General features: G+C 42.8%; 1 protein-coding gene across 1 annotated transcript in view; it reads right to left on the minus strand.

Annotated features, from left to right (window-relative positions):
* The window catches only part of LOC115143957 (pro-neuregulin-3, membrane-bound isoform-like), a 109,686-nt gene extending 96,932 nt beyond the window's left edge, over positions 1-12,754 (minus strand). The window contains exon 1 of the mRNA XM_065002293.1: positions 11,093-12,754. Coding sequence (XP_064858365.1) covers positions 11,093-11,867 — 775 coding nt within the window. The 5' untranslated portion in view covers positions 11,868-12,754. The remainder of the gene's footprint in view (positions 1-11,092) is intronic.
* Between the last annotated feature and the right edge of the window lie 3,181 nt (positions 12,755-15,935).

The following is a 15,935-nucleotide window of genomic DNA, read 5'->3' on the forward strand; positions in this document are numbered from 1 at the left end:
TGTCTAATCAGAATTGAAAGAGGAGTTGGAGGTCCCAGTGCACAACTGAGCAAGAGGCCAAGTATATTCGTGTCTAGTTTGAGAAGCAGACTCCTCACAAGTCCTCAACGTCAACAGTGAAGAGGCGACTGCGAGATGCTGGCCTTCTAGGCAAAGAAAAAGCCATATCTCAGACTGGCCAATAAAATAAAAAAAAGATGGGCAAAAGAACAGACACTGGACAGAGGACGTCTGTCCTTTTTCAGAACAAGAATAGACTGACGAGTTTCAGAATACATTTCTTTGTTTCTGCCCATTTTGAGCCTGTAATCGAACTCACAAATACTGATGCTCCAGACACACAACTAGTCTAAAGAAGGCCAGTTTTATTTCTTATTTAATGGGGCAGCAGGTGGCCTGGTGGTTAGAGCATTGGGCCAGTAACCGAGAGGTTGCTGGATTGAATCCCCAAGCTGACAAGGTAAAAATATGTTCTGAAAAATGCAATTAATCCACTGTTCCCCGGTAGGCAGTCATTGTAAATAAAAATGTGTTAACTGACTGGTCTCGTTAAATAAAGGTTATCCACATTAATCAGCACAACATTTTTCAGCTGTTGCAAAAGGGTTTTCTAACGATAAATTGGCCTTTTAAAATGAGGAACTTGATTAGCTAACTCAATGTGCCATTGGAACACAGGAGTGATGGTCACAGGAGTGATGTCTCAGCCTCCAGTATTTATGCTGCATTAGTTTATGTGTCCCCCCGACACATAAACTAATGCAGCATAAATACTGGAGGCTGAGACATCACTCCTGTGACCATCGCTAGGGTCAGTTTGTTATATCTGGAGTACTTCTCCTGTCCTATTCGGTGTCCTGTGTGAATCTAAGTGTGCGTTCTCTAATTCTCTCCTTCTCTCTTTCTTTCTCTCTCTCGGAGGACCTGAGCCCTAGGACCATGCCCCAGGACTACCTGACATGATGACTCCTTGCTGTCCCCAGTCCACCTGGCCATGCTGCTGCTCCAGTTTCAACTGTTCTGCCTTACTATTATTCAACCATGCTGGTCATTTATGAACATTTGAACATCTTGGCCACGTTCTGTTATAATCTCCACCCGGCACAGCCAGAAGAGGACTGGCCACCCCACATATGCTCTCTCTAATTCTCTCTTTCTTTCTCTCTCTCGGAGGACCTGAGCCCTAGGACCGTGCCCCAGGACTACCTGACATGATGACTCCTTGCTGTCCCCAGTCCACCTGACTGTGCTGCTGCTCCAGTTTCAACTGTTCTGCCTTATTATTATTCGACCATGCTGGTCATTTATGAACATTTGAACATCTTGGTCATGTTCTGTTATAATCTCTACCCGGCACAGCCAGAAGAGGACTGGCCACCCCACATAGCCTGGTTCCTCTCTAGGTTTCTTCCTAGGTTTTGGCCTTTCTAGGGAGTTTTTCCTAGCCACCGTGCTTTTACACCTGCATTGTTTGCTGTTTGGGGTTTTAGGCTGGGTTTCTGTACAGCACTTTGAGATATCAGCTGATGTACGAAGGGCTATATAAATACATTTGATTTGATTTGATGGTTGCTGATAATGGGCATGTGTACTCCTATGTAGATATTCCATAAAAAATCTCCCGTTTTCAGCTACAATAGTCATTAACAATGTCAACACTGTATTTCTGAACAATGCAATGTTATTTCAAAGGACAAAATGTGTTTTCTTTAAAAAACAAAGACATTTCTAAGTAACCCAAACTTTTGAACGGTAGCGTATGTTGCTTTGAGAATCTGCACAGCATCTAGCCAGCTCATGACTGACCCTCACGAGCAAACACAACTTGTTTGAGGAAAAACAAGAGGGGCCTCGAGGCTGGGAGGCAAATCTGAGCCTGACAAATTTTTGAGGGTTTATATGGTCCCTCCCCATTTTGTGTTAACTACTCTGGTCATGGTGATATATGAAACGACACAAAATGGAGTAAATATCCAACTCTCTGAGAGTTGTTTAAATTTAACTCCAATTGTCATTTATTTTCAGTGTCATTTTTATAACACCCTGACCATTTTTCACTTTTCTGTGTTTTGATTCAACTCCAGCAGAGTACATTTCTATTTCTGTTTACTTCCTTCGAGTTTTACTGTGTAAAGCAACAATGACAAGCCACTAGGGTCTGACAACTTGGTTGGAAAATTACTGAGGATCGTAGCGGAGAATATTGCCACTCCTATTTGCCACATCTTCGATTTAAGACTACTAGAAAGTGTGTGCACTCAGGCTTGGAGGGAAGCAAAAGTCAATGAGTTAATGAAAAATTCTTATTTACAAGGACAGCACTTCCCGTAGGGGAATTGAACCCCGGTCACCTGCGTCCCATTACTGTAGCCTGTAATCAGTCCCATACACTATTTTCTTACAAAAAAAGTTTTCAATTCTCTAGTACAGCCACTATTGAAGGATATCAACTGCTTCCCAAAGATACACTCTGGTGGTCAAACTAGCACAAATGGTACCAGTGGTTGGCACTTAAATAACTTGCCATAGAATTCTGCGGCACCATGCAAGTTGTGCCGCAGTACCCGCAGTAGCCGAACCATTGTATGTCCATGATAAGGCGCTGCTCTACCTTCTTGACAGCACTGTCAACAAGGCAGGTCCTACAGGTCCTAGTTTTGTTACACCTGAACTACTGTTTAGACGTGTGGTCAGGTGCCACAAAGGACTTATGAAAATTGCAATTGGTTCAGAACAGGGCAGCACATCTGGCCCTTGGATGTACACAGAGGGCTAATATTAATGATATGCATGTCAATCTCTCCTGGCTCAATGTAGAGGAGAGATTGACTTGATCACTGCTTGTATTTATGAGAGGTATTAACATGTTGAATGCACCGAGCTGTCCATTTGAACTACTGGCGCACAGCTCGGACGCCCATGCATACCCCACAAGAGATGCCACCAGAGGTCTCTTCACAGTCCTCAAGTCCAGAACACTGTGGAAGGCGCACAATACTAAATAGAGCCATGACTACATGGAACTCTATTCCACATCAAATAACTCATGCAAGAAGTAAAATTTGATTTAAAAAACAGATAAAAAAAACACTTTATGGAACAGCGGGGACTGAAGCAACACAAACATAGGCACAGACACACACACACACGATAGCATACACACACGTACACATGGATTTTGTACTGTATATATATGGGGTAGTGGTGGAGTAGGGGCCTGAGGGCACACAGTCTGTGAATGTATTGTAATGTTTGGTATATGGTATAAACTGCCTTAATTTTGCTGGACCCCAGGAAGAGTAGCTGCTGCCTTGGCAAATACAAATACAAAGCTTTATTTGAATATTTCTTAATGTGTCATGTTATGGTGGTTTGCAATGTGATACGCAATATCTATTGGAATACAAGTTGCAGGAATATATCCAGCACCTTCACTTCACCCATAATTTACATATAAAATACCTGTCATAGTAGGGTCAAAAATACAGTACATGGGGACTACCTACACCATGTAAGCTGGAACTCTCTTGCTAACGGTTGCTATAAATCCAACCACTTAAAGATTAGATTAGTTTAGAAAAATGTATGTTTCTTATCTTTGAGTAGCATCAGCATCAGCATTTTTCTGACTTCTTATTTTTTTCTTTTGAATGTGCAAACATACAAAGTCAGTAGCTAAATAGAGAACAAATAGGTTAACTAAATGTTTAATTTAATTTTTTTATGATTTCACCAGGAAGTAACGCCACAGACCGCCCACCTCTAACTGGACTACCTAAAAAACACTCACATTGATACAGCTGTGACCGGAAGTGACTTTTCAGAGTAGGTTAGGAGAGGATTTTCGCTAACTCATTTAATAACATTACCCTAATTATCCTAACCTGCTGCGTTAATTATAATAACCTGCTGGTAATTTCTCCAAACCTGCTATGAAAAAGTCACTTCCTGTTGTTGCTCTATCGAAGTGCTGTGTTTTTATGGAATCTTCACCTCCCACATGCTTCTCTGCACCAAAATGGAAGTCACATGCTATTTCTGTCTATTAATTTGTCATATTTATAAAAGGTTTATAATGTGCAAAAATGTATTGTTAGTCTCAAAATAGTGAAATAACATTGTAAACAAAACAAAAAAATGTTTTATGATGATTTTGTAATGTTATTGACCGAGTTGGAAAACATGTTGACATTGTGCCAGTGCTTAGCTTGCTAGCTAGATTAGTGAACAATTGGGAAATGCTAGCTAGCTTTACCACCCTGTTTTAGCACGTTTCACTAACTAGTTATTGCTTTGAGTCTAAAATGGGGAATTTAATTTGAATGGTTTGAATATGATTTTTTGTCCAATCTATTAAATAAAAGTCCAACTGAAAAATGTTCTCCTGTCTCCTTACTCCTCCTGGTCAGCCTATTGTCTGCAAATGTTGTTCCATTGTAACTACAAAGTCATTAAAATGTCACTTCATTTTACATTAAGTTGCTTGCTCCTGGGTAAGTACATTTTAAATACATGTATATTCGTTGTAACAACATTTTAATTACAGAGTTGGTGGATAAAGTTTGTAAGTACAATGTAACTAAAAGGGTTATACCTAATATTCTCCTGTCTCCTAATGGTTAGCCTTTTGTCTGCAAAGGTTGTTACATTGTAACTACATAGTAAATCATCCTTCTGGGTTTCACTTTACATTAAGTTGCTTGCTCCTGGGTAGGCACATGATAATTACAAATATATCTTATGTAACTTCATTGTTCTTACAAAACACTTGATTCAGCACAGTCTTTGAGCCAGGTCATAACATAGAAATAACGTGTAATAATATTAACGTGTAATAATAATATAAATAATAATATTTAACGACCAGAAAAATACGTCTTTACTTAGTTTTAATCTGGTTATGTAACGTCTCCTCAACCTGAAACAGAGTTTTTCAACCGGAAAATAACGGCATTATGACTTTCTCCTCCAAATTTAACCCAAAGCCCCATGGGAATGAGCCTCGACGAGGAGGCTTACACATTATTCTCTGTGGAGTCTCCATCCATGTCTTAGAATCTGTATATATGGAGACAGCCCCCTCATTCCCCATGTCTTGAATAACAGACATCATCAGCCATGTACAGCATCTCCCGCTATAAACACACAATCATGGAGTTTTATATTTAACTAAAGCCAGTCTGAGCTTCATTTCACTTTGTCACGGTGTCTTACCATTGAGAACCAATATCTTTAATGGGGACTGGACAAAAAGTGTTAAACATGGGAATCCATTTGAAAACATTCCAGTGAGAAAAACTTGTTGAAATTCTGTATTTTCAACGGAAAAAAGTATGTAATTTCTGGGGCAGAACGATTAGCATAGGGTTGGTGTTCACGTCAAAATGGAGAAGTGTTGAGTCACCTAACTGAAAACGTCTCTGTTTTGATCACATTCTATGTTTCAATGCAAAGCTGTAATTCAGAGAGGCTTGTGACATTCAAATAATTTATTAACATTGACAGAGAACATTAATGGTTTCGATAAGGTATGCTGCATAAATAAACTCAAACCCTCTTTTTCATGACAAAATGTTTATTAATTAGTGATAAACTTCCATTGCACCTTGTGTACTGCTACTAACTATAAATTATTTGAAAAAATACAGTAGTATGCACTTGAATCAAATTTATAAACCAATATGATATTTATGTCCTGGATATCAAATTCTTTATGAAAATGCAATAAAAGGGAAAGTAACCAAGAACATTAAAGCAAAGACAAACATAGTGTAAATAGATACATGCAAGCACACACACTTACTCATACACACCCTAACTGAAGCGCCGCAGCAACAGGTTATATATATATATATATATATACAGTGGGGCAAAAAAGTATTTAGTCAGCCACCAATTGTGCAAGTTCTCCCACTTAAAAAGATGAGAGGCCTGTAATTTTCATCATAGGTACACTTCAATTATGACAGACAAAATGAGAAAATAAATCCAGGAAATCACATTGTAGGATTTTTTATGAATTTATTTGCAAATGATGGTGGAAAATAAGTATTTTCACAACTCTGTCTAAGAGCTCTACGGACAATTCCTTCGACCTCATGGCTTGCTTTTTACTCTGAAATGCCCTATCAACTGTGGGACATTATATAGACAGGTGTGTGCCTTTCCAAATCATGTCTAATCAATTAAATTTATGACAGGTGGACTCCAATCAAGTTGTAGAAACATCTCAAGGATGATCAATGGAAACAGGATATACCTGAGCTCATTTTCGAGTCTCATAGCAAAAGGTCTGAATACTTATGTAAATAAGGTATTTATTTTATTTTTTTATATGTACATTTGCTAACATTTCTAAAAACCTGTTTTTGCTTTGTCATTATGGGGTATTGTGTGTAGATTGATGAGGGGGGAAATTATGTAATCTCTTTTAGAATAAGGACGTAACGTAACAAAATATGGAAAAAGTCAAGTGGTCTGAATACTTTCTAAACGCACTGTATAAATGGGCTCACTTATGCCCTAAAATGAATGTGTTCATATGGGCAGAATATTGTATGTAAATAAATACAAACGTGCTGCATTAGTTGACATCCTTTAAGACGGAACAAATAAAACAGGGTTGGGCGAATAAATTGAAAAATGTAATCCATAAGCCTACAAAAACATTAATAAATAAAAACGTGCACATGTAAAGAAAAGTTACTTCAACCTTGCAATAATCCATTTTCTTTCAGTTTGCTTTATAGAATCTAGTTATCAATACAATTAAACTAGGCCTATGATATTTCCTTGAATAGGCCTATCCTCCACACACACCTTGATTGGCTTTAGGATAAGCTAATTTTTAGATATTATGCACAGCTGTTTTCAGCAGCACACTAAATCTTTCTATCAATTGAAGGAGTATTAGGATATAGTGACTGGCACCAATAGTCTATTTAAAGTCTGTGTCAATAGGCTATCAGTTGCATTTTTTCGATATGAAAAGGAGACGGAAATAGGACTGGCCTGCACTGCACATAGGAAAGTGTCCAGACGACTGTGAGCTGATTGACCAGTAGGCTATGTGTGAATGTTCTGAAAGCTTTATTCAAATCAATCATCTGAATACGAAAAGCACCCTTACTCCATATTTGTTTTACAAAACATGGATATGTTGCCCATGGTGATGGCACATGTCTAAAAAGCTTTTGCGTCCCCCACGTTCAGCTGTGAAACAGGCCCATAGTCAAAGAGCCAATTCACAGAAGTATAGTAAGCAACAATTTTTTTAATGACACTAATATCAAGTGCGTGGAGCCTGCAGGAGAAGAGATTCTTAAAGCAGTAGCACTTTCCTGCAGTCAAATGACCAAATCATTCTCTGGTTGCCTCATGGGTGAAATGTTATTAATATTTTTCATATTTCAGTCTTCTGTGATGAATATAAAGGTGTACTCTTTTTTTAAGACCATAACCATTTATGTGAGGTGTATGCTTTCGTTTCAAAGTAGCTTTGATTAAGACTACCAAGAAACACTCTGTGACCCTGATTTAGCCCACTGCAGTAGATGGTTAATGTACAAGTCAAAGATAAAGGTGAGGGGAAGGAAATCAAGTGCTCTCAGATTACTATTCAGCCACAGTGTGAATGCCATTATGTTACATGAGTGCCTCATTTCATGCCGTTTGAGGAGCTCATCTTTATACATATTTAGACTATGGTTTATACAAGGTAGCCTTACATACATTAATGTATGGTCCGACCAATTATAATGGTGCCGGAGGGGATGGCTGCTGTTTTACAGGCTCCTAATCAACAGGTGCTATTTTGTGTGTTTGTTCGCATTGTTTCTAACTTATTTTGTACATAATGTTACTGCTATTGTCTCTTATGACCGAAAAGAGCTTCTGCCAATCAGAACAGAAATGACTCACCTCGAGCTGGACAAAGAGTCTTTCTTTAATGAGTCCGACACAAAGGATATTCTGCTTCTCCGAGACCAGGCCCAAATCTCTGTCATTTGCGTGAAGAAAAGACGGAAATACAGGGGGCGGAGATCGGGGTGACTTGTGAGAATTCGTAGGCGAGTGGGTAACCCGCTTTTACCATCCGTTCTATTGGCCAATGTGCAATCACTGGAGAATAAACTGCATGATCTCCATTCGAGACTATCCTACCAACGGGACATTAAAAACTTTAATATCTTATGTTTCACCGAGTCGTGGCTGAACGACGATACATATAATATACAGATGGCTGGGTTTTCATTGCATCGGCAGGACAGAACAGCTATGTCTGGTAAGACGGGGGGTGCGGGTGTGTGTCTATTTGGTAATAACAGCTGGTGCGCGATGTCTAATATTAAAGAAGTAGAGTACCTCATGATAAGCTGTAGACCAAACTATTTACCAATAGAGTTTTCATCTATATTTTTCGTAGCGGCCTATTTACCACCACAAACCTATGCTTGCACTAAGACCACACTCAACGAGCTGTATAAGGCCATAAGCAAAAAATAAAATGCTCATGCAGAAGCGGCACTCCTAGTGGCCGGGGACATTAATGCAGGCAAACTTAAATCTGTTTTACCTCATTTCTACCAGCATGTCACATGTGCAACCAGAGGAAGACCACCTTTACTCCACACACAGAGACGCATACAAAGCTCTCTCGCCCTCCATTTGGAAAATCTGAATGATATCCTCCTGATTCCTGTTTACAAGCAAAAACTAAAGCAGGAAGTACCAGTGACTCGCTCAATATGGAAGTGGTCAGATGACGCGGATGCTACGCTAGAGGACTGTTTTGCTAGCACAGACTGGAATATGTTCCAGGATTCATACAATGGCATTGACGAGTATACCACCTCAGTCACCGGCTTCATCAATAAGTGCATTGACGACGTCGTCCCCACAGTGACCGTACATACATATCCCAACCAGAAGCCATGGATTACAGGCAACAACCGTAGCGAGCTAAAGGCTAAAACTGACACTTTTAATCCTACAACACTGACTCTGATGGTCGTCGGACGCGGCATGGCTTGCAAACTATTACGTGCTATAAAGGGAAACACAGCCACGAGCTGCCCAATGATGCAAAACTTCCAGACGAGCTAAATGCCTTTTATGCTCGCTTCTAGGCAAGCAACACAGAAGCATGCATGAGAGCAGCAGCTGTTTCGGGACTACTGTGTGATCACACCTTTAAATAGGTCAACATTCACAAGGCCACGGGGCCAAACGGAATACCAGGACGTGTACTCAGACTGAGATTTTCAACCTCTCCCTAACCGAGTCTGTAATACCAACATGATTCAAGCAGACCACCATAGTCCCTGTGCCCAAGAAAGCGAAGGTAACCTGCCTAAATTACTACTGCCCCATAGCACTCACGTCATTAGCAATGAAGTGCTTTGAAAGGCTGGTCATGGCTCACATCAACACCACCCTCCCGGAAACTGTAGACCCCCTCCAATTCGTATACCATCCCAACAGATCCACAGTTGACTCAATCTCAATCGCACTCCACACCGCCCTTTCCCACCTGGACAAAAGGAACACCTATGTGAGAATGGTGTTCCTTGACTATAGCTCAGCATTCAACACCATAGTGCCCACAAAGCTCATCACCAAACTAAGGACCCTGGGACTAAACACCTCCCTCTGCAACTGGATCCTGGACTATCTGACAGGCCACCCCCAGGTGGTAAGGGTAGGCAACAACACATCTGCCACGCTGATCCTCAACAAGGGGCCCCTCAGAGTTACTTGCTTATTCCCCTCTTTTACTCCTTTTTGCCCACGACTGCGTGGCCAAACACGACTCCAACACCATCATTAAGTTTGCTAATGACACAACAGTGGTAGGCTTGATCACCGACAACGATGATACAGCCTATAGGGAAGAGGTCAGAGACCTGGCAGTGTGGTGCCAGAACAACAACCTTTACCTCAACATGAGCAAGACAAAGGAGCTGATCGTGGACTACAGGAAAAGGAGGGCCAAACACACCCCCATTCACATCGACGGGGCTGTAGTGGAGCAGTTCGAGAGTTTCAAGTTCCTTGGTGTCCACATAACCAACAAACTATCATGGTCCAAACACAGCAAGACAGTCGTGACGAGGGCACAACAAAACCTATTCTCCCTCAGGAGGCTGAAAAGATTTGGCATGGGTCCCCAGATCCTCAAAAAGTTCTACAGCTGCACTATCAAGAGCAGCCTGACCGGTTGTATCACCGCCTGGTATGGCAACTGCTCGGCATCTGACCGCTACAGAGGGTAGTGCGTACGACCCAGTACATCACTGGGGCCAAGCTTCCGGCTATCCAGGACCTATATACTAGGTGGTGTCAGAGGAAGGCCCAAAAAATTGTCAAAGACTCCGGTCACCCAAGTCATAGACTGTTCTCTCTGATACCGCAAGGTAAGGGGTACCGGAGCACCAAGTCCAAAGGGCTCCTTAATAGCTTCTACCCCCAAGCCATATAAGACTGCTGAATAATCAAATGGCCACCCGGACAATTTACATTGACCCCCCCCTTTGTTTATACACAGCTAATCACTGCTTATTATCTATGCATAGTCACTTTACCCCTACCTACAAATTACCTTGACTAACTTGTACCCCTGCACATTGATTCAATACCGGTACCCCCTGTATATAGCCTCGTCATTGTTATTTTATTGTGTTACTCTTTTTAAACTTTAGTTTATTTTGTAAATATTTTGTAAACTCTATTTCTTCAACTGCATTGTTGATTAAGGACTTGTAAGTAAGCATTTCACGGTAAGGTCTACGCCTATTGCATTTGGAAAATAAAATGTCATTTGATTTGATTGGGCACCAGCTCTCCGATGCCATCAGCCAGATAAAACAAACGCTAGAGCTGTTGTGAACACTCTATTTCATTTGATTTGATTGGGCACCAGCTCTCCGATGCCATCAGCCAGATAGAACAAACGCTAGAGCTGTTGTGAACACTCTATTTCATTTGATTTGATTGGGAACCAGCTCTCCGATGCCATCAGCCAGATAGAACAAACGCTAGAGCTGTTGTGAACACCATTTTATTTGCACACAAACAAAAAAAGCAGACTTACGTGTTCTGTAGCGGTGGTGAGGGCGTGTGGTGGGCCCTTTCGCAGATCTTCCAGGTTTCCAGTGCCCGGTGGGCTTGGCTGGGGGAGATGGTGGAAAAGTTGGTGGTAGTGCCTTGCTTGTGGTGTTGGCAGTCGAAGTTGTGCTAGTAGCTTTGGAGGTTGGACCGGATCGCGAGTTCGGGGGGTCCTTATCCTTACGACCATTGGCTGTGCCGCCGACCCGAAGTACCGTGGTGCTGTGTGGGGTCACTTCTTTACCCCCAGGCGGGGGGAGTCGTGTGATGCGGGTGGTGGCGCCAGTCACGCGGGTGCCACTGCCAACCCAGTTGTGGAGGTGCGGGACCGAGTGGTTGGAAGGCAACCCAAATTGAGTTCTCGGGGCTGGGACCGTGCCGTCGGCCGCTGGAGAGGTGGTGGAGACAAACGCGGTAGCGGTGTTCTTCGTAGTCGTGGTCATAGTGTCTGGTCGCTTGGGTGGAGCGCTGGGTTCAGAGAGAAAGATGGGGTCCTGCCCTATGCCCTTGGCATCCACTAGGTCCGTGGGCACATAGTCTTGAACGGAACCCACTACAATCCATTTGAGCAGCATGAGACTGAGGCCCAGGCCCACGAAGCCCATCACTAAGGGCACTGCGCACATCCAGGTCTGCTGCCGGTGCCACACCGAACAGGGCCCACAGCGGAGACGCCCCGGGGCCTGAGGGGAGGCCGGTTCGCCCCCGGGCTCCTCCAGGGTCATGGCCCCCAGAGTGCTCGCTCCCGAATGCTCACTCATCCTGCTGAGGCCGTCAAAGGTCAGGGGTCAAACCGGGGACCCAATGACAAAAGGGCAGGAAGGAGGGAGGGGATGGGGCAAGGAACTGGGCATCATACCAATTCATCCACACAAAATTCCTACATTTATACCCACACACACATGGACACAAGACGGCACCCACAGACACATACAAGTAATTACAAGCCAAGCAGCTCACACGGATGCACATGTAAGCAAATATACACTCCCTCTGGCACCAAGCTAACTAATTACACACACAAACAAACACAGACACACTCATACGCACACAGGTTGGACACGGTCAGGTGAAAGTGCTGTCCGGCGGGGCTTGCCTCGCTGTAGTTAGGTGGAAACGAAATGATAGTAAATCCCAAGATGCTTCACTTTCCCTTGAGAAAAAATGCATAAGAAAAAGGCAGGCAGGAGGGTATTGATCCACGGTGTGGCAAGCTTCAGACCAGAGCTGTACATCCTGTGTGTGTCTGTCAATGAGAAACAGGCCAGGCAGGGTAGCAACCCTCTGCAGCTTTTTTTTACCGTGTTTTTTATGCTTCAGTCCAGGGGCTTCCTCTGCAGTCTTTTTCCCTGTTTTGGGTCAGCCTCAGCTTCCCCTCACTCCCGGTGCTTTAGTGCTAGTAGCCGATGGTAATCTTACATGAAGAGAGCCAGTGGAACTGGATAGAGAGCGAGAGTGAGGGAGAGGATTTGTGGGGATGAGGCTGGCAGGGGGATGAAAGGGGGAGGGGGTTAAATCCAACTGATGTCCATCAAATGACTTTCCCCTCAGATCTCCCGGACTGTCCGTCTTTCTCCAGCTGTCTGTCCACCGCTTGTCATAGTGGTAGAAAAATTAAAGCCTTGGCTACTTGCTTGCTACCTCAGAACGCTACACTGGCGGCGGTGTTGAGAGCAGGAATGCGAGCGACAGAAAGGGAGGGAGAGAAAGAGCAAGAGAGAGGAAGAGGAGGAAGAAGGGAGGGAGGGAGTGCTACTCTGAAAAACTGATGTGGCTGCTGTTGTTGTTAGCTGCAGACTGGGAGAAACACTCCACTGTGAGCAATGTGGGTTTCGCAGCACACAACCGGCGCTTTCCTCCCTTCCACAGACTGCAGGACTGCAGACTGAAAAACAACTACCCCATCCCTTCTCTGACACACTGCTTGCACCCGTGTAAGTGTGTGCATGTGAAAGCGATAGAGACCACACTGCCTTCCCTATCACCGTCAAATCTGAGAGCAAGAGAGAGAAAGAGAGAGGAGGCAGAGATCCTGGGAGAAAGCTCTGCAGCAGCAGAGACAAGGTGGCACTGCACAACACACTGTGCTGAGGAGAGAAGAGCTGCCACAGACACCCCTGGGAACAGAGAGAGGGGAGGAGGAGAAGGGGGGGGGCAGTGCAACGCTACATCTCCCCACAGGCAGTGAGAGAAACAAACCAAACATTGGGCTCATAATTTATGGGTGGGATAAATCCTTCCTTCAAACCTGATTTTTCGGCTCACAGTCGATGAAACGCTCATTTTACAGTTCCCATGAGACCCCGGTGCTAGGCAGATGCCTTATCTGCAGGGCTTTGCTATTATTTCCCTATGACTGACTGTCTTGCAGTCGAGGAAGGAAGCGTAAAAATGTAGGCGGGTGAATGCAGTAATAATAAGGGTTTAAGTCTAAGTCGTCAGAAAAGGGGTGTGTGTGTGAGAGTATGAAAGAAAGTGTGTGGCAGAGTAGAGAAACAGAGAAAAAGATCAGCATGCAGAGCTTAACGTTCGTAGAACACGTGACTTTTTTATGTGTTCATATCTTCTCCTATCCCCCCGCCTCCTAGTCTGCCGGTGTCTGGAAAGGCTCCTTGATGTTGTAGGCACGATGCGTTGATAATGAAGGGGGCTATGCTTTAATACTAATTGGTTCTCCTCTGTCTCTCACTAAAACACCCACATGGTCACAGCCCACGAGTACTGCATTTTGGCCCTTGGTTCCACAACCAAACAACATTCCAACCTGCCTCTTACAGTCACGTTACACTTATGAAAAAATATAAAATAAAAATACATTACCAAAAATATGTGGACACCTGCTCGTCGAACATCTCATTCCAAAATCATGAGTATTAATACGGAGTTGGTCCCCCTTTGCTGCTATAACAGCCTCCGCTCTTCTGGGAAGGCTTTCCACTAGATGTTGGAACATTGCTGCAGGGACTTGCTTCCATTCAGCAACAAGAGCATTAGAGAGGTCCCAAAGGCCTTCCCCAAACTGTTGCCACAAAGTCGGAAGCACAGAATTGTTAGAATGTCATTGTATGCTATAGCATTATGATTTCCCATCACTGGAACTAAGGGGCCTAACCAGAACCATGAAAAACAGCCCCAGATCATTAATTCCTCCATCAAACTTTACAGTTGGTAATATGCGTTGGGGCAGGTAGTGTTCTCCTGGCATCTGCCAAATCCAGATTCGTGCGTGGGACTGACAGATGGTAAAGCGTGATTCATCACTACAGAGAATGTGTTTCCACTGCTCCAGAGTCCAATGGCGGCAATATTTACACCACTCCAGCCAACGCTTGCCATTGAGCATGGTGATGTTAGACTCGTGTGCGGCTGCTCGGCTATAAAAACCCATTTGATGAAGCTCCCGACGAACAGTTCTTATGCTGAAGTTGGGTGAGCCATTCTTACTAATCTACTGGAGAGCCAGTTCAGGTTTAAGTATAACTTCTTATAACTTTTATATGACTGATGCTTTTAGTTGAAGCTTTAATAGGGATAGGTAAACTGCTTGTTACTCAGGCCCAGAAGCTAGGATAATGCATATAGCTGGTAGTATTGGATAGAAAACACTCTAACGTTTCTAAAACTGTTAAAATAATGTCTGTGAGTATAACAGAACTGATATGGCAGGCGAAAACTCGAGGAGAATCCTTCCGGAATTTTTTTTTTTTTTAGGTCACCACCCATTGAAATGGCTGTCTACGGGAAAATCAAAGAAATACCTCCCAGATTGCAGTTCCTAGGGCTTCCACTAGGTTTCAACAGTCTTTAGACAGAGTTTCAGGCTTGTTCTTTGGAAATTGAGCTAGAATTTGTCCTTTTTCGGCGCACGTGGATGAGGGCACGCACTTCGTTATTTATCTCGGGTAATCAACATACTATTCTCCATCTTAAATTGTATAATTTATTACATATTAGGGTACCTGAGGATTGATTAGGAACATTGTTTGACTTGTTTGGACAAAGTTTATTGGGAACTTTTGGGACTTTTCCTTTTTATGCATTTTGAACGAGGGAAACAGGTGGATTACTTAATCAAGCGCGCCAACTAAACTTACTTTTTTGGGATATAAATAGGACTTTATCGAACAAAACAACCATTTGTTATGTAGCTGGGACCCTTGGGATTGCAAACAGAGGAAGATCTTCAAAGGGGATTTATTTTATCGCTATTTCTGATATTCGTGACGCCTCTGCTTGTTTGGAAAATGTCTTTAATGCTTTTGTACGCGGGGCACCGTCCTCAGATAATCGAATGGTATGCTTTCGCCGTAAAGCCTTTTTGAAATCTGACAAAGCGGCTGGATTAACAAGAAGTTAAGCTTTTAAACAATGTAAGACACTTATATTTTCATGAATGCTAGCGCCCCACCTATCCAAAAGAGGTTTTAATGCTTTCATATTTAATATTTGTAACCCCCCCAAACTCATATTCATTATATAAATAAACACGTTTAATTTTATCTGACTTGCCGTTCCAAATAAAGTTAAATATTTTTTTGCTCAGGCAGGGCCATAAGTAAATAGGTAAACTGGGACATGACTAACAAATTAATCCGGGTGATTTTTCAACAAATACTGAAGGCAGAAAATGGAACATTTTAGCCTTTCTGCATCTTAGGAATGGTATTAGTCTTATCTGTATGTACCTCATGTCTTATTTTTTCCATAGGAGCAAGATCTTATCTATTTTTGCTAAATTTCTGTTGAAATTTGTTGTAGTTGTAACGGCGTTCGTCTGTTGTCGAAAGAGAGGCGGACCGAAATGCAGCGTGGTGGTTACTCATGTTTCT

This window comes from Oncorhynchus nerka, linkage group LG16 (genome assembly GCF_034236695.1).
Source record: "Oncorhynchus nerka isolate Pitt River linkage group LG16, Oner_Uvic_2.0, whole genome shotgun sequence".
In the NCBI taxonomy this organism is placed as follows: domain Eukaryota; kingdom Metazoa; phylum Chordata; class Actinopteri; order Salmoniformes; family Salmonidae; genus Oncorhynchus; species Oncorhynchus nerka.